This window comes from Ostrea edulis, chromosome 4, assembly GCF_947568905.1.
Source record: "Ostrea edulis chromosome 4, xbOstEdul1.1, whole genome shotgun sequence".
Classification (NCBI taxonomy): Eukaryota; Metazoa; Mollusca; class Bivalvia; order Ostreida; family Ostreidae; genus Ostrea; species Ostrea edulis.
The window spans coordinates 33,576,349-33,603,970 of NC_079167.1; the positions used below are offsets into that span (position 1 = coordinate 33,576,349).

The window sequence follows — 27,622 nt, forward strand, 5'->3', positions numbered from 1 at the left end:
TGTACGCGTCCAATCGATGTTTTCAGTCTTATGTCCCATTGTGTTTTATCTGTGTAAAATCGTTGTTTTCTACGATTGTAACTAGAAAACTGACACAGTCAGCAAGGGCCCCGCCGAGGGTTATTAAAGGAAAGTGACATCTGTATTTGATATAGCAATGTTTGGGGCTGGTATATATGTTAGAATTAATAATATATAAAGATATATTGGAATGCCAATTTGTGAAAAAGGAATCATGAAGCATATTTATGAGAGACTTATGCAATTTAAATTACTTCTGTTTGACACACTCATCCACTGAAACACAACAGAGTGCAACTAAATCCCATTGTAACAGGGGATTCAACATGGATAACTGGTACAAAATATGGTACACACTATTCGAAAAGGATTATGAATTTGATATATTGATGTCTTGGAAAAGGAAATTCTGACATCGGGGCTCTAAGCGTTTTTAAACACATTGTCATTTGATAAAAGTGTTCTACATTTTTAGAAATAGAGATTAATAGAATGTCTTTACATACATAGGTAACAAAGTTTCCATTATTCCTAGCCGAGACATACCATGTATGCGCAAAAAATTCATAAGCAAATATCAAAATAATCACGTAGAAAATGTGGACCTTACCGTCAACAAGCGCAGTGAAACACGCCATTTCGAGATTTTCACCGACGAAAGCTCGGTAACAGTAATGAATAAGGTACACTCATTTTGTATCTATTTTGAGACTTTCTTTATTAAAAGGAACAGTTCTCTTATGTGTAACGTGCAATTACTACATAATTCAATAACTTGAAGCATGAAGCAGTTTCACTTTGCAACCGGATATAAGAAATTTTATTTCGTATTCCGATCCCGATAGAAAGTTGTTCACTGGGAATGACGTGCTAATTCAATATACATGTAACATCAAGCATTTTTATATCACATTAAAATATATATATATATATATATATATATATATATATATATATATATATACATACACAATGTTGTAGAGTTATTTCTTGTAGATTGTCTATATATCAATACAATGCATATCATAATTCAAATTGAATTATCTCCCTTAGACAGTGGTAAATAAATACGGTCATAATAAGAAAGATGATGACATTCAAACAGACAGACAAAGTGACATGACTCCAAAATCTATTGGTGTCTTCCTCTTATTGTAAAGTATTTCTGTACAAAATTTGAAACCTGTACAATGAAAACTGTTTGACTTATCGTGTCACAAAGAAAGTGTTCATAATAACAAAGATAATGACACACAGACAAAGTGACATGACCCCAAACTCTATAGGTGTCTTCCTCTTATTGTAAAGTATTTCTGTACAAAATTTGAAAACTGTACAATGAAAACTATTTGAGTTATTGTGTCACAAAGAAAGTGTTCATAATAACAAAGATCATGCCATACAGGCAGATAGACAAAGTAAAATGACCCCAAAATCTATAGGCTTCTTCCTCTTATTGTATATTATTTCTGTACAAAATTTGAAAACTGTACGATAAAAACTGTTGAGTTATCCTGTCACAAAGAAAGTGTTGACGGACAGAAGGACGGGTGAGATTATCAAAGATTGAGTCAGATATCTCTACCAAGGCTACACGCATGATTTCATGCAATTCAAAATTTCTAGCAATGAATTATTAATAAAAAATATTGACGTTTAATTGGGGTTGCATTTCTTTTGCCTGTCAGTTGATAATTTGCAATGCTATGTTGTGACACGCATAATGCACATACACCAAGTAATTATCACATTTTGACAATATGTCTAATTGCTCGCCGTATTGTGATCTTCAAAAGATCCGTATGTCATACAGGTAACTCCCAATGAAACCTTCCACTAAATAAAATTCCTTCTTTTATTATGCACTTATTGCTTCTCAGACAAAACATTCCAACGAGACTATGTGCTGTCCTGTGGCATGTTATACATACTACACCGTACTTTCTTTTATGGAAGGCAGTGAATATTGATCTCAGTTTTCAGCTTCCTATTTTACCGATTTTGAAGATTTATTACACTTTAGTTATTGAACGATCTGAACACATTATAAACGTTGACGTATAGGCGAAAAGACTAATTATCCCCGCGATCGACGTGTGGGGGTATATAGGGATCACCATGCTCGTACATCCGTCTCTATGCATTCTACGTCCAAAGATTTTCTCGGACACGATTGCCATTTGCCCAAGGATTGAGGAAATGTTATATACTATGTGAAGAATAAAAGCCAAGGGGCAAATTACTAATATAGATATCTTGAAAGGACAATACATTGTATTTCATTTTTGACTCACAAGCTGCGACCAAAAGGGTATCGCTAGAAAAAAAAACCCGTCATCTACAGAAAGAGAGACATACATGTTGAAAATTACCAGACCCTCAGTCAGGCTGAGATTCATGATTACTTGTATAGAGTGCAAGTCTTTAATTAAATACCAGTACCTCCTCAATATATCTATGTGCCTTCATTACAGAGTACATGTAATGTTGTATAGTATCATATAAAATCAACCCCGTGGTCGTTTCTTGCACTATCATGAACTTTAATTTCTAACATTTATGATCATATTCAAAGTATTCTGTCTGTATTTCAAATTATTAAAATTTACAACTGCAGCTTCAACAGACGCGAGAAAAGTGAAATGTGTGTTTGTTTTCTGTGATGCTATAAAGATATTGCGATGGATCAGAATCTGTTCTATTTTTGTCAGTGGACCCATCGTCCCTCCACATATAATTGTTCACGTGCAACATCTCGAACCAGGGCGCTGTCGGTAAATTATCGTGCAGGTTGCTAAAATAACGTAAGCTTACAAAAAGTATTCCCACTTCAAGACTTATCTGATGCTTCATCTCTATAATTTCTTTATGATCTCTCTGGGACATTAGTTCTTGATGTGAAGTGAAGAAATTTATAATCCACACAAATAATGCAGATCCACGGGGGTTTAATGGACACGTTGCACGATGTTGTGTAAGCTTGGGCAAACAATCATATCCTCCACCGATTCTCTGCCATAATACAGGAAGTTCTAACAAGATGTTTACCTGATTATGTCTCATTACGGTTCGAAACGACAGATATAGATAGGGCTTAAAACAATTTATTTTCTTATGAGGATCTCTAAATATGTTTGTTAGATTAGCGAAAGGGTCCCGTGAAATTGCCCGTACACCACTTAGTTTCCTCTGTGTTGAGACGATCGTTTGTGTGTATGGATATCGGGTTTTTTTTAATATAGCTTTTTAAAGAAAATTATTTGTTTTTCAAGTTTTAAATATGTTACCATGTTATGAAACATGCACATAGCAGATAACTCTGAGAAACATGTAAATTTAGATTCCTCAATGCATCATTATCTACTACCATTTTCACAAACTCTGTATTTTTATAACACGCATTAAATTATACAACGTAATCGTTACTGATCAGATTCAGTACACGTGGAAAGAAATAAACCAGAAATAGACATACTTACTTTCTGTTTTGCGGAAGCCAGCTGTAATCTTCTTTTATTCTGATCGTCTTTTTGATTGTGTTTAAGCCATATGTGATATCTGATGGTCGTGTAACAAAACATCATAACAAGCATGGGGGCAAAGTAGTGAAGGACCATGATCCCCACGCTGTATGCGTATCGTCCCTCCTCGTTACCTTCCCAAGTCTCCAGACACTGTCCACTAGTGTTCGAATAATACTCTATCCGAGCATTGAACAACGTGGGGATAGGGATGGACAACGATAGAATCCAGATGATTATAATGATGAATAGTGTGTACTCCGTGGTGATTCTCTTCCGGAATGGATGCACTATCACGATGTAGCGGTCAACACTCATGGCCATCAGTGTGTACGCACTAAGAAAGACAGACACGATCTGAAGGTAACACACGACCGGGCACATTAATTCTCCAAAGGGCCAGTAATTCAGCATCAGATTGGCCACAAACGTAAAAGGAATGCAGAAAATCGCCATTATGATATCACTTAAAGCCAAATTAACAATAAAGTAGTTTGGGACAGTCCGCATTCGCTTATAAGCATATACCAAATAGCACACAATACCATTCCCACCAACCGCTATCACTATAATGAAGGAATACATCACAATAAACATGGTCTGGAGAAATGTGGATATTTTAGGTGCCGATTCCAATGTCCCATTTGTACTGCCGTTCATTTTTCCAAATATGTATTCTATAATATAGGATTTTCATAAGACTGGTCGGCTCTGCCTCCTGATTGAATGACATTCAACCCCCGTTCTTCCCTGTTGAAAGGACGGCACACTATAGGAATAAATCTGCGAGCGTCGTTCTCTGCTGATCCGGAGAGTCCCCTTCGCAGAACCATTTCATGAAGACTTTTCCCTGTGATTTAAGGTGAAGTTGATTTTAGTTTGTGCCATCTGAGACCAGACCAAGAAACCAAGAAACTAAACTTTCATTTAGCACTAGGAAATGGCTTTAATCTGCAATTTCTCCAGAAGTCATTCGACACTCAAAGAAGCTATTGGTAACATCAGTATATCATTACTTACAGTGCGACTAGTAATACACATCTCTCTCTTCGGTGTCAGAACTTCTCTTATTTCAGCTACGTCAGATTAAATCGATCTCTATTAATATATATCGAGAAAAGGTACCTCTGATAGCATTACTGATCACCGTAATGACTTGACCGGGACGTATTCACAATAGAGGGCCTCACATGTGTGAAGTGAAGCAATCTATGATACTTAACTCGGCGTCTCAATTTAACTCAGAAATGCTGTATTCCATCTCGTTGGGGTTACGAAAGTTATACTGATACAGTTTAGTTGTGTTATTATTATGGCCTCTATTGATATCTGAAAATTATTTCCCGCCTCACTCTTGTCGACAGAATTCCCAGCAAATTGCCAGGAGGATAAAAAACGACGGCAAAATATGTTACACGAGTTTTATTATTTCTAAGTTGAGTTATGGAAACAGGAACAAGCATATGCACTCCATCCTCTGACTGTACAAATTATGTTTGGTAATAAAAGTTTGTTATAGCAGTTCAAAGTCTGTTTTGATACGAAGTGAGTTCGAATGAACTATAATATAATAACCTATTTTATATGGAAACCATTAACTGTTCAAAACAATTTTCCTACAGAATTTTTCGGAGTTTTTTCCCCCTTTAACTTAGGTGCTCCACTTAATAAAATGGAATTTCACTTATTTATAGTTTTAACTGAATGAAACCTTACAAAAAGCATGGCAGATGCCCAGAATCTAACATGTTTGGTATATATTAAGGCGAAAATAACGAACAGTGATCAATCTTGTAAATCCTATAAAATATAGAGCAAGGAAAACAGGGACCCCTAGAAACACCCGAGGTGGGATCAGGTGCTGAGGATGAGTAAGCGTTCCCTGCTGACTGGACACACCCGCCGGGAGCCGTTTATGTCATGTTATGAAATACAGGTTATTTGTAACTTAAAATTTACATTAGTGTAATGTAATATTGCATCATCTGCTCCTTTCAGTCGCTACAGCTTGCATCTAGTGTTAAGATGTATGAATGAAATAGCAGCTCTTGATTAAACATTAATGTATACATACCTAAATCAAAGAATATATCGATCAATGCATGTTATCTATTAGTGAGACCAAAGTGTCACACGAAATAAATTTTCAACAAGATCCATTAGCTAATTCCACCATTACGAGCATCCAAGTTATTAATCTGGTCTGAATATCATAAATCACAGGCAAATTCCAAGAATGATAATTCCTCAGTAATAAAGAGGTAGGGTAAATAAGGCAGCGAATTTGCTCCAACATGTTAAAAGTTTTCAGATTATGATGAAATTTTTACTTTTATAATTATGTCATCTTAAAACTCCTAATACCAGTTAAACGGATTAGTTTCTGATACCAAGAATCCATCACACATGAGTTATATTGTACTACATGTTTATTGAGGAGAGCATAGTCCTAGCTCTGGGATTGTTTGCAATACTCGTTAAATAAATAAAGCATCAAATTAAATAAAAATCATATTGTACTACACAAATTTAAAAACAATATCAAATTACGTTATTTTAAACATTAAATTTCAGCAAGGGACAATGAATTTAAAAAGCAATTTTATGTGGAAGTTTCCAGTTTGTTGGAATATGATCGCAATTAAATGTCTAAAAACTGATATGCAATACTTCCATTTCTTCAGTCAATATGGCAAAATCCAATCGCAATGATTTAATTTGTGACGTAATAGCAAACAATCAAGGGAATTGCCAAAAACTCTTGTTTTCATGTAATCAGTTTTTTGTATCTTTAATTCGATTTTAAATCGATATACATAATAAGATTATGAGTAAAGTTCAAAGGTCGGATTGATGTTTTTGCTATTATTTAAGGTTTTTCATCATCAACGTTATTCAACTTTTTTTTTTTTTTGGAAATTCCTATTGAAAGTTTTATGTTTATTATTTTCCTGCCGTCAAAATGCTTTAACGCCATAAGACTTATTGAAAAACTTTATGGTTCATAAGAGAGCACTTCTTAAGAAATGATCAGATATCACACAACGCTCTTGATTATACAGAGGTATTCGACCTTACGCAAAAATCTTTGTTGTCGCAATTCTTCTTGAACGAAAAATGACAGGAACATCAAACCTGTGTTGAACTATTATGGTCATTAAGTAGATTTGACACATGCATCTCTGGTGTGTCCAGGGGTCCGTGTTTGCTCTACATGGGATTTATGAGGCTAGTCACTGTTTTTCATACGTTAAACAAAAGGATTCGATTACCCTTAACTGGAGTTAATGCTCGTTATGATTTACAATAGCTACGGAAAACGCGTAAAACTTCAGAACGATTTGTCTGAAGGACACGAGGCAAACTGGAATGACAAAATGATAACGGTTCGTTATATTATCTTCAGTTTTTCATTACTAGGTTTTTTCAGTGAGAGATTCAGAAGACACTTAAAGGGACTGATTCACGATTTTACCCAAAATTTTGTTTTTCACGTTTAATGATCAAAATCTACTGTCTAATGTGTTTGATAGATTTCACATGAAAATTAAGGTGATACATCATCACAGAAGCTCATTTTAGAGAGTTTATTATTTGTTTTGTAAACAAAGATTGCGGTATGCTATTGCTTACGAATTTTTCAAAAGAAATGGATATCGATCTAAGTATTATCATATCTCTCACATTTCAAGCATTTTTGGGGTGAAATGTGTCATCTAAAAGTTAAAATTTGTGACTATGCAAAATTAAGATGCATTATATTACAAAATCAATAGTTCACTTGTTTGTTTGTTTACATAAAAAGACTCGAGTCTTTGTTTACATAACACATATTTAAGGCTAAAATTTTACATTTATTCTTGCATTCAGAAGGTCAAAATTTTGGCTGTCAACATTAAATGAGCTATATTTCTAATGTTTAACATCAAAAATGAAAAATATTTTTATCAAAAATCGTGAACCAGTCCCTTTAAACCCAGTTAAACCCCTGAGAGTTGGTGATATTTATATTTACAACTTTATTTAAGGTTACAACTTTAAGACTAACGGTCATAAAGACCTGAATCTCACTGGAATTGGATCATTAACCTTGAAAATGGGTCAAAGTCACCCCTTTTCCTCCCTCAAGGTTTTAAGCAGTTTGATATTGAAAGTAGGTCAAGTTCAAAGGTCACACTTCCAGATACGAATCTCCACGAGCAATACGATATCAAGTACCACACATGGCGTCCCCAAGGAAAACAGTACTCACCTTTCATTTGATTGAGCACCACAGACCGTCTACATCGAGTACTTCAAAGACAACCGACAATCCACGCATTCTTTGGAGAAACGCGGGAAAGCTCGGTAATCGTCAAAGATGACTGCACGCAATATTTCGACGGAAACCCGGCGCAGTGTAGAAAATTACTCACCTCTCTGACACGCCCTACTGCCTACCCAAGAGTATGTCGTGGAAAAATCACTAACCCTTGTAATAACAAAGTGGGATTAAACCAACAGAACAGCCATTTCAGGAACCTACACCACTACAGTAGGGCACGGGTAATGCAAATCCTGAATACACCATTCTCATCTTCTATCTAGAAATTTTGAAACCGTCATGTCAAAGATATGAAAAGTCGGATTCCATTTTCTGTCTATATAACTGTATGAAGGACTACGCTGAATTGACAGAGAGACGGGTATAATTTCATCATTTACCTGGTCAGGAATGATGCAATCATCTGCTCAGATTGTACTCAAGGAAACTTTTTCAGCCTCAAACTGTCTTCAATTTGCACAGCCTGAGGTGAAGATAACGAACAGTGATCAATTTCATAAATCCTATAGGCAATATAAAATAGAGAGTTAGGCAAACATGGACCCCTGGATATACAAGAGGTGGAATCAGATGCCTAAGAGGAGTAACGATCCCCTGTCGACCGGTCACATACTGCGTAAGCCCTGTATCTTGATCAGGTAAACGGAGTTATTCGTATGCAAAATCCGTGTACCAAGAACGACCTAACAATCGGTATGAAACACGTCTGACAGCATTTGACCCAATGATAGGTTGTTTATTGATTGATTGAATAGTGTTTAACGTCCCTCTCGATAATATTTCACTCATATGGAGACGTCACACTGCCGGTGAAGGGCTGAAAATTTTCCCTTCACTGGTCTTGGTGACGTCTCCATATGATTCTCGAGCGAGACGTTAAGCAAGATACAATCATTAACTTGTTTGTCATATGCAGAACAAGCTCTTGCGTATCGAATCAGTTGAGATTGATTGATTATTGTTTAACGTCCCTCTCGAGAATATTTCACTCATATGGCGACGTCACCACTGCCGGTGATGGGCTGCAAAATTTAGGCCTATGTTCGGCGCTTATGGCCATTGATCAGGGAGGGATCTTTATCGTGCCACACCTGCTGCGACACGGGACATCGGTTTTTGCGGTCTCATCCGAAGGACCGCCCCATTTAGTCGCCTCTTACCACAAGCAAGGGGTACTGAGGACATATTCTAACCCGGATCCCTTGATATCATATTAAGACGTCACCATTTGCCGGTGAAGGGCTGCAATATTTAGGCCTATACTCGGCGCTTATGGCCATTGAGCAGGGAGGGGTCTTTATCACACCTGCTGTGACACGGGACCTCGGTTTTGGGGGTCTCATCCGAAGGGCCGCCCCATTTAGTCGCCTCTTACGACAAGCAAGGAGGTATAGGGGACCTATTCTAACCCATGTCCCCACGGGGTTGAATCATTTGAGAGATATAAACACCATATGCAGGTGATAATGGAATATTACTACGTAAGTATTGGAAGTTGACGATGGAGAAGCTGAAGTTATTCCCGTCTATCATAAAGTTGAGTTGTTACTTTATTAATACCCAGTGCGTGAACACAGATAAATGACATATATTACACAGAAACCCTACATATATGCGCATCCAATTTAAATCGTCGACATTCCACTCCCATGACTCCATTTTCCGTGATGGTAAGCAATATCAGTAGAAAATAAAGTCACGTTAACAGCGACATGTTTTTCTTTCTCTGAAGTTTGAAAACATATTATAAACGTACTGGATATACATTTCCTTTGTCTCCAGCACTAAGTTGAAATCCGATAGCATTACATGTGCGAGTCACACAGCTAATACATTGTAATCCCTATTACATTAACGGTTGAGAATGCACCCGCTAATGTAATCCCTTTCCAAAGGATTACACGAGTAGTTGACACTGTAGATACCACCTGCAATGTTAACCGCTAATGTAACGCCTTCGGTTATGATTCTATTCGGGAGATACTGTTTACCCAGTCTTTTCAGATGACAGTTTGTATTATGATGTTTCCAACGGAAGATCTTATAGTGATTCTATCAATTGGTTCTTCTGATTTTTTCCTATCATCAATAATTATATCTCAATAATGCGTCGTCCGATCGCTACAAAATTTTACGTTGTTATTTAGATCGATGATTTTCTCGCACATTATTTCCATGTTTTCAAATTTACTTCCGGTTCAGAGTTATAGGGTTCCCCCGTATCGCCAAGATGGTGTAGAGGTAGAGCGTTCACCCGCATGCGGAAAGTCGGGGTTCATATCCCCGCTGCGACAGAACTAAGTCGTTAAAAAGGTAGTGACAGTTACTCCTCCTAGACACCTGATCCCAACTCTGCATCCAGGGGTCCGCCTTTGCCCAAATATCCATTTTGTATTGCTTATAGGAGTTATGAGATTGATCACTGTTCGTTATCTTCACCTTACATCGGCAAACGCTCGGCATCAGGTGTGAATGTCACGGGTCTAGGGAGACGACCTTAAAAACGGATGTCCCGTGCCACAGTATGTGTGGCACGCTAAAGTACCCTCACAGCGCAATGACCGTAAGCGCCGAGCATAGGCCTAAATTTGAAGCCCCTCACCGGTATTGGTGATGTTTCCACATGAGTGAAAAATTCTAAAGAGAGACGTTAAACAATATCTCACCTCGGGTGTATCCAGGGGTCCGTGTTTGGCCAACTTTCTATTTGTATTGCTTACAGGAGTTATGAGATTGATCACTGTTTGTTATCAATCAATAAATCAATATATAACCCCCGCAGTCGCTGAATTTTTGTCCATCAATGTTTTTGGCTCAAGATATCAAATTGATACTTGCAGATCAGATAGAAACTACGTAGATTTTTAAGTGTGAACGTCTATTGCCGTCACTTCCGGTCCACACAAGGATAAAATAAATCAAGAAAAAGAAAAGGTGAAGATAACGAACAATGACCAATCTCATGATTCCTATAAAGAATACAAAATTAAGAGTACCGGTAGGACAAACACGGACGCCTGGGATCAGGTGTCTAAGGAGGTGTAACCATCCCTTGGTGACCGGTCTCAATTGCTGTGAGACCTATATCCCGATCGGGTAAACGGAGTAATCCGTTGTCACAATCAGTGTGTAAAGAACGGCCTCAATTGGTATGAAACACGTCAAACAGCATTATACCCAATTCCTGGTTGTATTGGTAAATTAGATCGTTATAACGACTATAAAATTTGAGAAATGCTGACTTTAAACGAAACTATTGAAATCTCTGTAATATGATAAATCGCAAGATATATACAATTGAGTTTGTCATATTGTAATTTTTAATAAAATCTGATATTATATAATTTGTTTGACAAATTACCGTTGCCACCTTGGATAACAAATCACAACCAATTACGATTGGGCTTGAAATGTCAAAATACAACTGCATACTAAATTTGAATAAAATTGGACAATGTCTAAATTCTTTTTCCTCTTCAATTCGGTTTCCTCAAAGTGTTTTCGATAACAAGCTATCATGAATTGAAAATGCAGACTTTAAGCCTCAACCTATCCCTAATTATGGAGTATAAGGGATTGATGATTACTTTGATTATATAATGCATTATCAATTTATTGTCGTTTTTTACTAAAGTCAAAAAGACTTTCCGGCCCCTAAATGTAGCCCCTTTTCTTGATGTCACATTGGTATAATTTGGTACAATTCAGGGCACTGAATCATACAACAGAACAATATTAGGGGACTGAATCCTACAACAGAACAATATTAGTGGACTGAATCCTACAACAGAACAATATTAGGGGACTGAATCCTACAACAGAACAATATTAGTGGACTGAATCATACAACAGAACAATATTTGGGAACTGAATCATACAACAGAACAATATTAGGGGACTGAATCATACAACAGAACAATATTAGGGGACTGAATCATACAACAGAACAATATTAGGGGACTGAATCATACAACAGAACAATGTTAAGGAACTGGATCATACAACAGAAGAATATCTGGGGACTGAGAGCGTTCGGGGCAATCGGGTCGGGGTTCGAATCCCAGCCGCGACAGGCTTAAGTCGTTAAAACAGGTAGTGATAGTTCCATCGCCAAACGCTTGGCATCAGGTGTGAATATCACGGGTCCTAGGAGATGACCTTAAAAACGGATGTCCCATATCGCAGTAGGTGTGGCACACTAAAGAACCCTCGCTGCCCAATCGCCGTAAGCGCCGAGCAAAGACCTAAATTTGAAGCCCTTCACCGGTCTTGGCAACATCTCTATATGAGTGAAAAATTCTTGAGAGAGACGTTAAGCAAGATACAATCAATCAATCATCCAACAGAAGAATATTAGTGAACTGAATCCTACAACAGAACAATATTAGGGGACTGAATCCTAAAAGAAACCAATATTAGGGGACTGAATCCTACAACAAAACAATATTAGGGGACTGGGACATAAAACAAAACAATAGTAGGGGACTGGGTCATAAAACAAACCAATGAAAGGTGAAGAAAACGAACAATGATCAATCTCCTATAAGCAATATAGAAAAGAGAGTTGGTCAAACACGGACTCCTAGATATACCAGAGGTTTGATTAGATGCCTTGGTAAGTAATCACCCCCTGTCGACCGGTCACACTCGCCGTGAGCCCTATATCTTGTTCGGGTAAATTGAGTTATTCTTAATCAAAATCAACGTGCCAAAAACGGTCTAACAATGGGTATGAAACACGTCAGACAGCATTTGACCCAATGTTACGTTGTATTGGCAAACTAGATAGTTATAACGATCATAGAATTTGCGAAATGCTTACTTTTAAGGAGACCGTTGAAACCCTTGCACCATCAACTTGTTTGTCAGTAGTCTGTCTCGATTTAAAAACTGACCATACGCATAACAAGCTCTTGCGTATCGAATCAGTTGAGAGATATAAACACCATATGCAGGTGACAATCAAATATTGCTATGCAAATATGGGAAATTGACGATGGAGAAGCTGAAACAATTCAGTTTGTCATAAAGTTTAGTTGTTAGTTTTTCGTTAGTATCCGCTTTCAATAAAATATCCAAGTATGAAGCAGAAGTGGACGACTCTGTGGTGTCCTTTACCTCGAGTCCTCAGGGATATATCAAATCGACATATGAATGAAAGGTGACGATAACGAACAGTGACCCATTTCATAACTCCTATAAGCAATACAAAATAAAGAGTTGGGCAAACACGGAGCACTGGATATACCAGAGGTGGGATCAGGTGCCTACGAGTAAGCATCCTAGTCAAAGTCAGTGTGCCAAGAATGCCTAACAATCGGTATGGAACACGCCAGACAGTATTTGACCCAATGATAGGTTGTATTGGCAAACTAGACCGTTATAACGACCATAGAATTTGCGAAATGCTGATTTTGTTTTTTTACAAGAAATCCCTGCAGCATTAACTTGTTTGTCAGTAGTCTTTTGCTTATCGAATCAGCAATTGAGATATATAAACACCATATGCAGGTGATAATAGAATATTGCTACATAAATATTGAAGGTTGACCATGGAGAAGCTGAAATCATCCCGTATGTCATAAAGTTGAGTTGTTAGTTTCCCGTTCATATCTACTTTCATAAAATATCTAAGTATGAAGCAGACGTGGACGACTCTGTGGTGTCTTTTATTTCAAGTTCACTGGAATATATCGAATCGACATATGAATGAAATTTATTATTAATAGATAATATGTCGTCGATATATCTAATTGTCGAATTGAAGGCCACAGCAAGGGACCAATATTAGGGGACTGAATCATACAACAGAACAATATTAGGGGACTGAATCATAAAACAGAACAATATTAGGGGACTGAATCCTGCAACAGAACAATATTAGGGAACTGAATCATACAACAGAACAATATTAGGGTACTACATCATACAACAGAACAATATTAGGGGACTGAATCATACAACAGAACAATATTAGGGGATTGAAGCATACAACAGAACAATATTAGGGGACTGAAGCATACAACAGAACAACATTAGGGGACTGAATCATACAACAGAACAATATTAGGATACTACATCATACAACAGAACAATATTAGTGGACTGGATCATACAACAGAACAATATTAGGGTACTACATCATACAACAGAACAATATTAGGGTACTACATCATACAACATAACAATATTAGGGAACTGGATCATACAACAGAACAATATTAGGGTACTACATCATACAACAGAACAATATTAGGGTACTACATCATACAACAGAACAATATTAGGGAACTGAATCATACAACAGAACAATATTAGGGGATTGAATCATACAACAGAACAATATTAGTGGACTGAATCATACAACAGAACAATATTAGGGAACTGAATCATACAATAGAACAATATTAGGGGACTGAATCATACAACAGAACAATGTTAGGGAACTGAATCATGTAATTGTAGAAGGTAAACTAAAAGACAAATCATGTATTTCCTCAAAACTCAAAGGAGTTCAACAACCTGTACTTTTCGCAAAAACTGGAGAAAATCAAACCTCATGGCACATGCACATCTTCCATACCCATACAAACACTCTGTAAAACAAGGGGGTTCTCACTTCAAAATTGTGGAAGGAAAAATAGACAAACCACGTATTCTCTATGTAATAATTCCTTAAAACCTGGAATTTTTTCAGAAATTGAAGGATATCAAAATCCTTACCACATGCACATCTCCAATAGCTTTATAAACACTCTGTAAATTAAGAAGGTTCTCTGAAATATTTTCTCTTTGCAATATTTTCTCAAAACTGACCAAGCTCAACAACTTGTGATTTTCTCAAAAGTTGAAGAAAATCAAAATCTGTGCCACATGCACATCTTCAATATCCATATAAACACTGTAAAACAAGATGGTCCTCACTTGAAAATTGTGGGAGGAGTTAGCCGGACAAATTATGTACCCTCTATATAACAATAATTTTTAAATAAAGGGGCAAAACTCCTGCAAGAGAGGTCAAAATGGATCAAAATTGCAAAAAGATCTAGAGTGATCCACAAAGAAGCTACATAGCAAGTTTCATCCTGATATGTGACAAAGAAATGAAATTAGAAACAGAAAACCCCGAACGGACGGACGGACGGACAGACGGACATACAAACATTGCTGTACCATAATACGTCCCGTCTACATTTCAAGAGATTCAAATATTGGAACGTTTGATTTGCCATAGTATGAAAAGGCACGCGTATTACTTTGATATGGGATTGTTTAAATGTTATGACGATTACTGACAAATTCTGTTGGTGAAAAATTATGTGATGTACTTCTAAGTACAGCTAAATCTACATTTGGTATACGTTGTCAGAAAAATAGTTTTGAAAACAAGCGTGACAAACCATGGTTCAATAGAGAGTGTAGAACCACAAGGAAGAATTTTTATATGGCGAAAAGACTGCACAATTAAAATGCCTCTTTAGAAAATAAAGCGAATCTTAAATTAGAAAGCAAGAAATATAAACAAGTGATGGATACACATATTAAAAAGTATAGGAAAGACATAGCTCAAAAGTTAAAATTCTTGCGCTCTACAAACTCTAGAGATTATTGGAAAGTATTAAATGGTTCAAAAAGTGCAGATAAATGTGCTGTTGATATCAACTCAATGTATGATTTTTTTAAGACTATGAATTAATGTTCTGATAGTCATACTGAAGATGTACATTTATTTAGTTCTTCTGTAGACAAACATGATTGTGATGATTTTTTGAATGTCAAAATCAGTGAGGAGGAGATTTTAGCTGCGGCTAAACAATTGAAAAATAATAAGGCAGCAGGCTTTGACAATGTATTGAAAGAACATATTTCATCATCTCTGTCTATATTTTTGCCCGTATATACAAAATTATTTAATTTGATTTTTGATAGTGGGATTGTACCCGACGAATGGTTAATAGGCATTGTAAAACCGATTTTCAAAAACAAAGGCGACCCAACGAAACCTGAAAACTACCGTCCAATAACACTGTTAAGTTGTCTTGGTAAGCTTTTCACTTCTATTTTATGTAAACTTTTGGAATTGTATGTAGACAATTATAATCTTATTAGTGAAAGTCAAACGGGTTTTAGGAAAGGGTATTCCACTCTTGACAATATATTAACGTTGCATTTTCTAACCAATATGGTAATGTTTAACAAAAAGAAACTTTATTGTGCTTTTATCGATTTTAAACAGGCATTTGACTCTTTTTGGAGAAATGGGTTGTGGTATAAATTGTTAAAAAACGGTATTGATGGCAAGTGTTTTACATATATAAGAAAACATGTATGATGGTGTTAAGTCTATGATATCCATTAATGGCCAGTCGTCTGAATGTTTTAACTGTAAGATTGGGGTTCGTCAGGGTGAAAATTTATCTCCTCTTTTGTTCTCGCTTTTTATCAATGACTTAGAAGAATTTCTTTCTAGTAAAAACGTGCTTGGACTTTCTATTAATTCAAGTATACCAAACACTGACGAAAACCCATCTCTACTTTATTTAAAACTTTATTTTATTCTATGCCGATGATACAGTGATTATATCAGAGTCTGCCGTGGGATTACAACATGCTCTTAATGAGTTTCATGCATATTGTATTCAGTGGAAATTACATGTCAACGTCGATAAGACAAAATTATGGTTTTTTCCAAAGGTCGACCTCCAAATATATTTTACTTTAATAACAAAGATCCAGATCAGGATCGTTTAACAAGGCAAAAAATCATTTATGTGAGCAAGCCCAAAAAGCCATGTATGGGGTTATACGAAAAATTAGACAATATAATCTATCAGTTGAATGTCAACTTGATTTGTTCGATAAAGTTGTTGCACCTGTACTTTTGTATGGTTGTGATATTTGGGGGTTCGAAAATCTTAACATTATTGAACGTATGCACTTAAGATTTTTAAAATATATTTTTAACTTAAAAAGTAGTACTCCAAATTATATGGTCTATGGAGAAACTGGCTGCTTTCCTTTATATCTAACCGTGTATACAAGAATGATTTCTTACTGGGGAAAGTTATTTTTAAATCCAGATTGTAAGATTGTGTGTAGTTTGTATACGTATGTACATGATCTATTCTGTAGAGAAAGTTATAAGAATTCTTGGTTATCTTGTATTAAAAATATTTTTGATCTTTGTGGACACTCCAATATATGGAATGAACAAGCATTTTTTAATACAAACTGGTTAAAAATTACTGTTGAACGACGTCTTAAAGATCAGTATATACAGAAATGGCAAAGTGATATACGGGAGTCATCTAAGGGTGAAACGTATGGCATTTTCAAAAGTGAATTTGGGTTTAAAAAATACTTTACCTAAAAAACTTCGAACAATATTTATTAAATCACCAACTCCCAGTAGAGACTGGAAGATGGTGTGGCACTCCTAAAGACGAAAGAACTTGCCATATCTGTAATACGGGTCAGATAGCTGACGAATACCATTTTATCCTTGAATGTAAGTTTTTTTTAATGTTATACACTGTAGAAGAAAGTATCTGTGTAGAAAATATTGTCACAAACCTAACTTTTTTAAATTTTCAGAGTTAATGTCAACTTCAGACCTTAATGTACTTATCAAATTGTGTAGTTTTATATCTAAAATATATGACCAATTCTGTCCTCCTTAACTCATTTTATGTATCTAAAACAACTCCCTGCTTTTTTCACATGCACCTTGCATATAATATATTCTATTAGTAAATATTGTATATATTGTACCTCATGTACCATAATATGGTGTGAGTGAATAAAGTAAACTGTAAACTGAAAAGTACTTTTATTATGTTGCTTTTAAACTGATACACACGAACTGTACAATTTAAATGATGCGGAGAAGTCAACATTCAAAATGTGTTGGGCAAATTACCTAAGATTAAATTGCCGTCATCAAACATTTCACCCGGATATTAATGGATCACATTAAAGTGTTTAAGTGATTACGATTATAAATGTTAAGAAATCAAACCACAAAGCATTTCTGGATATCTTCAACAGAATAGGCCTGTCATAATCAAAGACTCGATCGGTGGTAATAAAAATGGGGTGTTAAAAATTTATTTTTAAGTACAGAGGTCTTCATCCGTGACAAATACAAGATGTCCTAAAAAAAAAATCAGGAGACATTACAAGATTTGTATGTATTATATACAATTGTACAAAATTAATGCTTTAAATTCTTTATATTAATGAGCATTAAATATATCTGGCTGTTTTGTGTTAACGAAAACATCAGAAAATTGATTTTTATTACATTAAAAAAGTAATAAAAAATACTGACGTACCTACCCCCACTTTCAAAAATATGGGTCGGAGTACCTCAAACAAACGACAAAATTAATGATGGACCTATAAATATATACTAATTATATGTTCGAAACGTGGATCGTGTTAGAACAGGTCCCCAGTACCTCTTGGTTGTCGTGAGAGGCGATTAAATGGCGCGGTCCTTCGGACGAGACCACAAAAACCGAAGCCCCGTGTCACAGGTGGTGTGGCACGATAAAAGATCCCTCCCTGCTTAAAGGCCGTAAGCGCCGAGTATAGGCCTAAATTTTGCAGCCCTTCACCGACAATGGTGACGTCTGCATATGAGTGAAAAATTCTCGAGAGGGACGTTAAACAATATGCAATAAATCAAATATTCCAAAACAATATAAAATCAATCAATCAAATCAATACATATCTAGACAATGGTTTTCTCATTACATATTTAGATAATGGTTTTATCATTACATATTTATATGATGGTTTTATTAAATATGCAGATGATGGTATTATACATTTAGATTATAGTTTTATTAGTTCATAGTAAGATGGGTGCTTTATCATTGCATATTTAGATGACGGTTTATTATTTAATATTTGAAATGATCGTTTTACTAGTGCAGATTCTTACGACGATTGTGAAAATTTCTGAATGCATCAGAATGATGGAATCAGTACTAGGACTGGAATACAAGGACTGGAATACTAGGACTGGAATACAAGGACTGGAATACTAGGACTGGAATACAAGGACTAGAATACGTGAACACCTCGTTCCGTTATACAGAATTGGAAATTGTACGTCAAACCAAAATACGGGATACATGTCGAAATGCGTATCTGGTAATCAAAATTGGTACCGTATAAGTTTTACATCATAAACAGAAATTTTAAATATCAGAAAATATCCAATATTAATTCAACAAAAAAGTAACGAAATTTGACACTCTTTAAGAACCTGCTGTTAACACCCTTTATTAATTGGACTTTGTGTATCGAGTGTCCAACAACAGGTCGGCTACTTTAAATAAGTTCTATTCCAGTGCTTTAAATCACGTTCCTCACAATCTGACACGGTGGTAAGTCGTTAAACACGTAAAAAATATCAGAATAGACATGTCAACAGTATGTTTTACCTCACCTATAGATGAACTCCGAATCAATCGTTTTCCACAAGGAAGTGATTCCCCAGCGAACACTACAAAAGATTATCTTGGTCAGCTCCGAGGCAATTATATTGCTTGGGTTCGAATTTATTATTAAAGAGTAATGGTAAAACTCTAAATATAGGGTACCCAAGTTCGCCGATGAAAAAACAATAAACTAAATGGTATGAAATTCTACTCTGCATTCCAATATAACCATGCACAATCCATCTACATTACTACGAAAGTTCATTCCGAAATTCCGTATACTTCTTAAGATATGCAGAAATGAATTTAAAAACCCCCATTTTTGGTCAACTTTTAGCTGGGCTCCGGCAATGTACCACTAAACAGAATGTTTATGCAATGTAACAAGCGATATTTTTCGCCTTGGGAAGGCATAAGATACGACTTGGAAACCTGGTGTATTACAAGATATGATATCAGTTCCCGTGATCAATGACCTATATATATCATCATATGGTATAGACGGTCAGATACATGCATGGCTGACACATTTCCTCACAAACAGGACAATGCAGGTCGCTGTAGAAGGCCAAAGAACAAAACAAATTACCGTGGACTCAGGGGTCCCGCAGGGCAGTGAGGGGACCGTCCTCTGTCCCATCCCATTCTTGTGCCACATTAATGAACTTCAAGCGCATGTACGCTTCCAGACAAGACTTAGAAGATGAGTGTTTGCTTTACTGCCAAATTAAGTCTCAGCAAGACCACGTCATACTACAAGAGGACTTACAAGACCTGGAAAAATGGGCCAAATCATGGGGCATGAAGTTTAATATTAAAAAATGCTATATCTTCAGTATTCGGGGAAATAGCAATCACTTTTATAACGTGGACAATACCATCCTCCAGCAGGTCCCCTCAGACCCTTACCTGGGAATTACAATCCCGGGAGACTTCAAGAGGGGAACCCACATCGGTAACATCACCATGGAATTCAACCCTAGGCTTCTTGTATAGAACCTTGCGCAGTTGCCCCAAATCAAGACGCATTGCATACCTGTCGCTTATCAGACCAATCCTAGAATATGGCTCAGTTGTATGGGGCCCGTATTACATTAAGGACATGAAACACCATAGAGCGAGCACCACACCGCGCTGCTAGATTCATATCCGGAAACTATACCACCAAGAACCCAGGCTCTAAACGACTTTGAACTACCACCTCTTCAAGACAGGCACTGCAACATCAGACTTGCGTATTATTACAGAGTTGTTGAGGAGTTGGTGCCAGCCATACCGCCTCAGGATTATCTCGCACCCCGTAAGCTAGGCAGGACTATCTGTGTCAAATCATACCCAGATTCATACCACACAAACATTGTAGAAGGTTCAGTCCGCCACAACACCGGGGGGATTCAGTGTAAAATCCAGCAGGACGGATCAGTACGAAAAGCACTTCTTTATCAAGACCACTGGTGACTGGAACCATCTGAGTGATTCAACTGTGTTATGTGAATCGATCGAGGGATTCAAGTCATCCCTCGGATCGCGTGATTAAGATCTGCTCTCTCCCACCCTCTTCGACATCACCAAATAGGGATCTGCAGTGTAACAATACAGTAACAGATAAAGAAGGCGAAGATAACGAACAGTGATCAATCTCAAAACTCTTATAAGGAATACAAAATAGAGAATTGGGCAAACACGGACCCCTGGATAGACCAGAGGTGGAATAAATTTCTGAAAAGAAAGTTTTTATTTTCGCACTAGTCTCTGACAATTATGAACAAGGATTAGCACCACCGGGTAGTATTTTATCGAGGATGTTGTTTTAGCATCAAATTAAACAGTCTGGCTAAGGTAATTTATAACAATATTCAGTCACCAGTGGTCTTGATAAAGAAGTGCTTTTCGTACTGATCCGTCCTGCTGGGTTTTACACTGAATCCCCCCGGTGTTGTGGCGGACTGAACCTTCTACAATGTTTGTGTGGTATGAATCTGGGTATGATTTGACACGGATAGTCCTGCCTAGCTTACGGGGTGCGAGATAATCCTGAGGCGGTATGGCTGGCATATATATATTTGTTAGTAGATGATTTCATTCTTTGTTTTAGATCGAAAATATGAATACGATCAAATGACAGTTATGTTTAAACAGAATTTAAACATGGGCTGATAATAACGGCTTCAAATTATCTAAATTCTAAAACATCATATGTGCACTTCTGTAATAAACGGAAAACACACTGATCCATTTTAAATTTAGATGGAACTCCAGTCCGAGTTGTAGAACAAGCTAACTTCTTGGGTGTAATCTGTGACAGTAAACTTGCATTCATTCCACATATTAAGCAACATCAGGAAACATTAGGTTTTTACCATGATCGGACGCCATCCTGTTATTTTTTTGTTACTTCCTGTAGCTGTTAATTTGAAACCTAACGTATTTAAACGTTATTTTTCCGGAAAATACATGTGTCCGAAAATTCCGGGGGTTTTCTCCACCGTATCGCGATACGTATCGTGGAACGAATGACCACAATATACCGGTAAAATCGCACATCCCTAGGAAAAATGTACGAAGGCGTTAATTATGAATGGTGTTGCAAATATCAAATGGGGATCAAACAGACTTTCTTGAAGCTAGGTTTGTGTATCGTTCGACTGCAAGATCTCAAATAGACTATGGTTGTATTGTTTACGTATCTGCCAGAAATTCATATTTGAAGGCCCCATTCGTTCCATCATCAGGGACAACGGCAGTGTTGGGGAGCATTTAGAACATCTCCAAAAGATAGTTTTGACATAGAAGCATGCGAATTGCCACATCATATCCGCGCAATTAAACTAACATTACGATTTGTTATCAAAATCAAATCAAATGCTAACAACCCAGTCTATAACCAGATATTCCGTCCTAAAAACGAAAATAAATACGCCAAAATCCGAAATGTATCTAATCAAAACGAAATAAATACGCCAAGAATCCGAAATGTATTAAATCAAAACGAAAATAAATATGCCAAGAATCCGAAATGAATTAAATCAAAACGAAAGTAAATACGCCAAAATCCGAAATGTATTTTAAATCGATACGAAATTAATACGCCAAAAATCCGAAATGTATCTAATCAAAACGAAAATAAATACGCCAAAATCAGAAATGTATCTAATCAAAACGAAAGTAAATAAGCCAAAATCCGAAATGTATTAAATCGATACGAAATTAATACGCCAAAAATCCGAAATGTATCTAATCAAAACGAAAATAAATACGCCAAAATCCGACGGTATCTAATCAAAACGAAAATAAATACGCCAAAAATCCAAAATGTACCTAATCAAAACGAAAATAAATACGCCAAAATCCGAAATGTATCTAATCAAAACGAAAATAAATACGCCAAAATCCGAAATGTATCTAATCAAAACGAAAATAAATACGCCAAAAATCCGAAATGTATTAAAGCTGTATGACCCAATGTTCATGTATTATTTTTGTACATAATTACTTTAAAACAGATTAATTAATTTATAAAGTTATTAACTTTCCCTTAATTACATGCTTGAAAACATCTGCATGTAAATGAAAACGGTGAGAATATTATTTAGAGAATAAATATAGTGTGGTACATATGTAAATCATCCCATAAATTATACCGTGTTAGACGTCTATAAATAGGCCCACTCTCGTCAGGGGAATCCTAACATGATGTATTAACTCAGACGCAACTGTCTAGTTTAAAGGCTGAAAGAGCGTAAAACAACGAATTACTAAAAGGTATTTGATATTTTTATTTCTATTAAAGTTATGGCACGGTACTGTTGTAACAAATTACAATTTTGCACAGATAAGACCATCGATGATCTAAAAGTTTGAACTGGTCATGTGACTGTCAGTCACGTGACTGTCACTTGAAATGGCAGAGTGACGCGGATATTTATAAACATCGATTTAAAATCAAATAATTTTGTTTAAAACAGATGAAATAATGTATGATATGTCATACAGCCTCATAACTACATACGTGCGATGATTTAATAGCGTTTTTACGAGATGGGAAAAAATATTGTAATTCGGACCATACAGCTTTAAATCAAGTGGACGTAGAATCCGCAAACATCTAACGGATTCAAAGTTACATTTAGACTCTATTAAACCCTTTTTCTCATCCCATTATACCACGGTGAACATAGTACAAAGCAAGAGTGGATACATTCCTAACAGACTATAAAAAGTCAGAAACAATTCCAATCATAATCCAACAAACATGACTAAATTAAACAATCTCAAGATCCTATACTGAAATTTATACCGATGGTTCAAAAGATTATGTAAGGGTGGTGTTGCTCCAGTAATCAATGATAATTTCTCTACTAGACTTCCAGCTCAAACAGCATTTTAGCCAAGGCCATACAACTTCAATTACATCAAATCATCTCCAGATAAAAATTATTCGATGTTTTCAGGATTATCTTTCCTGTATTCTAAGCTTACAAAATACGAACTCTGATCCGACATATATTTTTGACATCCTAAATCAATATTACTATGCAGAAAACAAGATAAATTAATATTTTTGTTGGATCCCAGGCCACACGAAGGCAGATACTGCTACAAAAGCAGTACTTCAGTTCGAATTTGCTAACTTTAAAGTCCCTTATATGGACCTTAAACTCCCTGCTCTTAACGAAAATCGTATTGTACCACAACATCTACCAGAAACAGGGTAAATCTATAGAATTCAAAAGAACTTTTAGTAAGGAAAACAAGGAGGATTAACATGGCGAGGAAAATGCCTATTCATCGAAATACATACTTACCCCGTTTACATGATCAAGACATAAGGCTCATGATGGGTGTGACAGGGGATGTTTACTCCTCCTAGGTGGCTAAATCCCACCTGCTGTGTCCAGGGGTCCGTGTTTACCGAACTCTCTATTTTGTATTCCTTATAGGAGTTATGAATTTGATCACTGTTCGATATTTTCATCTTTCATACCATGAAATGCATGATATACCGTCTTCAATGTAAGGAAATTGGAATATATATATTTACAAAACACGATTGTAATGTATAATTTTTTTTTACATCTTTTATTCATGGTGGGTCATTGCTTCATCGCTTTGAAGACTAAATACTGTATGTAATTATACATACTCTAAAACTAACCTACGAATTATTTCTTTTTGAGAGTGATTTTATTTTTGATTTTCATGTCCACCCACTTCTAGGCCCGTTTATCGCCTTGTTCTCCCAACGTCTTTGAAATCACAAAACTTTTCTAAAATCAAGAATATCAAAACGTATGACTTTTCAACAATTCACACAACCATTCCTGACGTTGAATTAAATACTAGACTTTTAGACATCATAGGAAGTTCCTTCTGCAATAAAAATGGAAAAAGGAAATATTCATATCTAGTGATCAATCATTTAAAAACTACTATGTTAAACACCATTCAGATTCTACGTACAAATACTCAGAAGTTGATATTAAAATGATGTTGGTGTTCCTCATTGAATTATATTTGGTGTGTATGGTGATCAGGTCTTCCTATAGTCTATTGAAATTCCCATGGGCACGAATAGTGTTCCTTTATTAGCTAACTTCTTTTATTATACTTTCATGTAAAATACTCGAACCTTATTGGTCGAGAAGCATTTGAAAAAACATATTGTTACCCTCTGAGAACAGAAAACACGCGACCCAGGGTGATAGTATCTAGCAACGGGTAACAGTACTTGACAACAGGTGATATTATAAAAAATATCACATGCGTCAAATTTTTGCGCGTACGGTTCGCCGTAGATTGCTAGACGACGTCGTTTGAGCGTTTGTAATAAACGCGAGTACCCGCATCAAAATACGAAATATCGCACGACAGTGATTGATCAAATGTCAACAGTTTTTCTGCTTTCCAGTTTATATAACATTCAGTATAATAAAACAAATATTGCATGTATTTGAGGGTAACATTGAAATTTTCACCCCTCGAGAAACCATTGTCAACCTCGGCTACGCCTCGGTTGACAATGGTTTGCTCGGGGTGAAAATTTTCAATGTTACCCTCAAATACATGCAATATTTATATATTATACCCTTACGAGAGAGAATTTATTAAAAAGCTTCCAAATGAGAAGAAACAATCTCTTGCTGTGGCCTTTAATTCGACATTTAGATAAATCGACGACATATTATCTATTAACAATAATAATTTTCATTCATATGTCGATTCGATATATCCCTGTGAACTCTAAATAAAAGACAACACAGAGTCGTCCACTTCTGCTTCATACTTAGATATTTAATTGAAAGTATATATTAACGGCAAACTGACAGCTCAACATTATGACAAACGCAATTATTTCAGCTTCTCCATCGTCAATTTCCCATATTTATGTAGCAATATTCCATTATCACCTGCATATGGAGTTTATATCTCTCAACTGATTCGATACGCAAGAGCTTGTTCTGCGTATGATCAATCTTTAAATCGAGGCAAGCTACAGACAAACAGGTTAATGGTGCAGTGGTTTCAACGGTCTCATTTAGAATCAACATTTCGCAAATTCTATGGTCATTATAACGATCTAGTTTGTCAATACAACTTCTATCATTGGGTCCAATGCTGTCTGACGTGTTATGTCATCAGGTGCCTAGGAGGAGTAAGCATCCCATGCCGACCGATCACACCCGCCCTGAGCCCTATATCTTGATCAGGTAAACGGATGTATCCGTAGTCAAAATCAATGAACCAAGAGCGGCCTAACAATCAGTATGAAACACGTCCATCTATATAGTTGTATTTAAACATAATTACAATTACATGTATAATCTGTCGGGTGAGAGGGTATGGTGATCAATTTTATTGATAAAATTTCTGCACTAAACACAAGCAAAAGAGTGTTCGATTTCTTCGTCACCACAATAAGATTTCTAGATGCAAGAAACTAATGATATTATATGGTAATATTACTCCATAACCTTCATAAGTCGAATTCCCCACTTTAGCTCACTCAAGTAAATATTGCAGACGTGTTTTCACCTCTAGTGTTATTTCATACAGATTTCCAGACTGGTAACGCATGCATAAGGTATCTCCAGACCACATTGTTCATGCACATAGTTAATAATAGCATCACGTTTCACAGGAGAATATCTCAGTGCATTTACAATATGGGTGTATTCACGCTAATATTTCATTCGTGACTGGACGGTCATATTCACCGAAATGGCCCAAAATTATTGAAATTATATATATATATATATATATATATATATATATATATATATATATATATATATATATAAAACAGAATGCATTGGTACGTAACTTCCAGATTCTACAAAAAGTTCAATGTTTAGGAGCGACCCTGTGCTCACCGCGGAAGTCCTTACACGTTAACCCACTGAGATTAGCGGCTAGGCAATAAACACTGATACAGTTGAAAAGAATGAACATGCTACTTTCATGATTCGACTTCGGTCATTATAACGATGTGTTATTCATCCTATCAATTAATAAGAAAAATTGGTATTGTGTAATAATAAATGAAATATTCTGATGCTAGAGGAATGACCTTTTGGTAAGATGCACTTATTTCGATCTTTCAAAGACGGTTACATCCGGGTAAGGTCATTGAACATTCGAAGACCTGTGCAACCGTAAGATTTTTCATTTATAATATTCCTTGATTTCCTGTTGATTATTACACGCCTTAAGGCCATCACTGCAGTAATTAGAAGTGGCAGCTGCTGACTCTCAGTGAGTTGACTAGTGAGCAATTCAATACAATAAAAAACAGGTCTGGATATATATATATATAAAGCATAAACAAACAATAATTATAACACCCAACCTTACGTTTACCCCTAGGATCTAAACGATACATGTGATAATCAATTAATTAATATATAAAGCACTAAATACTGAAAATTTTCGCCCCAGCCTGGGGTCGAACACCCCGGGCAGGGGCGAAAATTTTCAGTACCTAGTTGTGATTATTTAGTGCTTTATATATATATATATATATATATATATATATATATATATATTCCAGTAAATTATAATGTTTGAAGGGTTAGTAAATATAAAAATATGATTGATAGAAGTGCAAGAAAAAGATTGAAAAGGTAAGTGTTAAAATGATGTGCATATAAATATGGATGTTTATTTTTTAAAGCAAGTGGAAAACACAAACAATATAAAGTATATACATGTACAATTGGTATATATGTGCTGATTATGTTTTCTTAAAATTCACAATAGGTACAAGTCTCCATGAAGTCTAATGAGAAAAAGTCACAAAAAGGGTGTGG

General features: G+C 35.9%; 1 protein-coding gene across 1 annotated transcript in view; it reads right to left on the reverse strand.

The window, feature by feature from the left end:
- The window catches only part of LOC125672304 (RYamide receptor-like), a 31,628-nt gene extending 26,618 nt beyond the window's left edge, over window positions 1-5,010 (reverse strand). Inside the window, exon 1 of the mRNA XM_048908521.2 lies at window positions 3,501-5,010. Within this exon, the coding sequence (XP_048764478.1) occupies window positions 3,501-4,202 (702 nt within the window). The 5' untranslated portion in view covers window positions 4,203-5,010. The remainder of the gene's footprint in view (window positions 1-3,500) is intronic.
- Window positions 5,011-27,622: the final 22,612 nt, after the last annotated feature.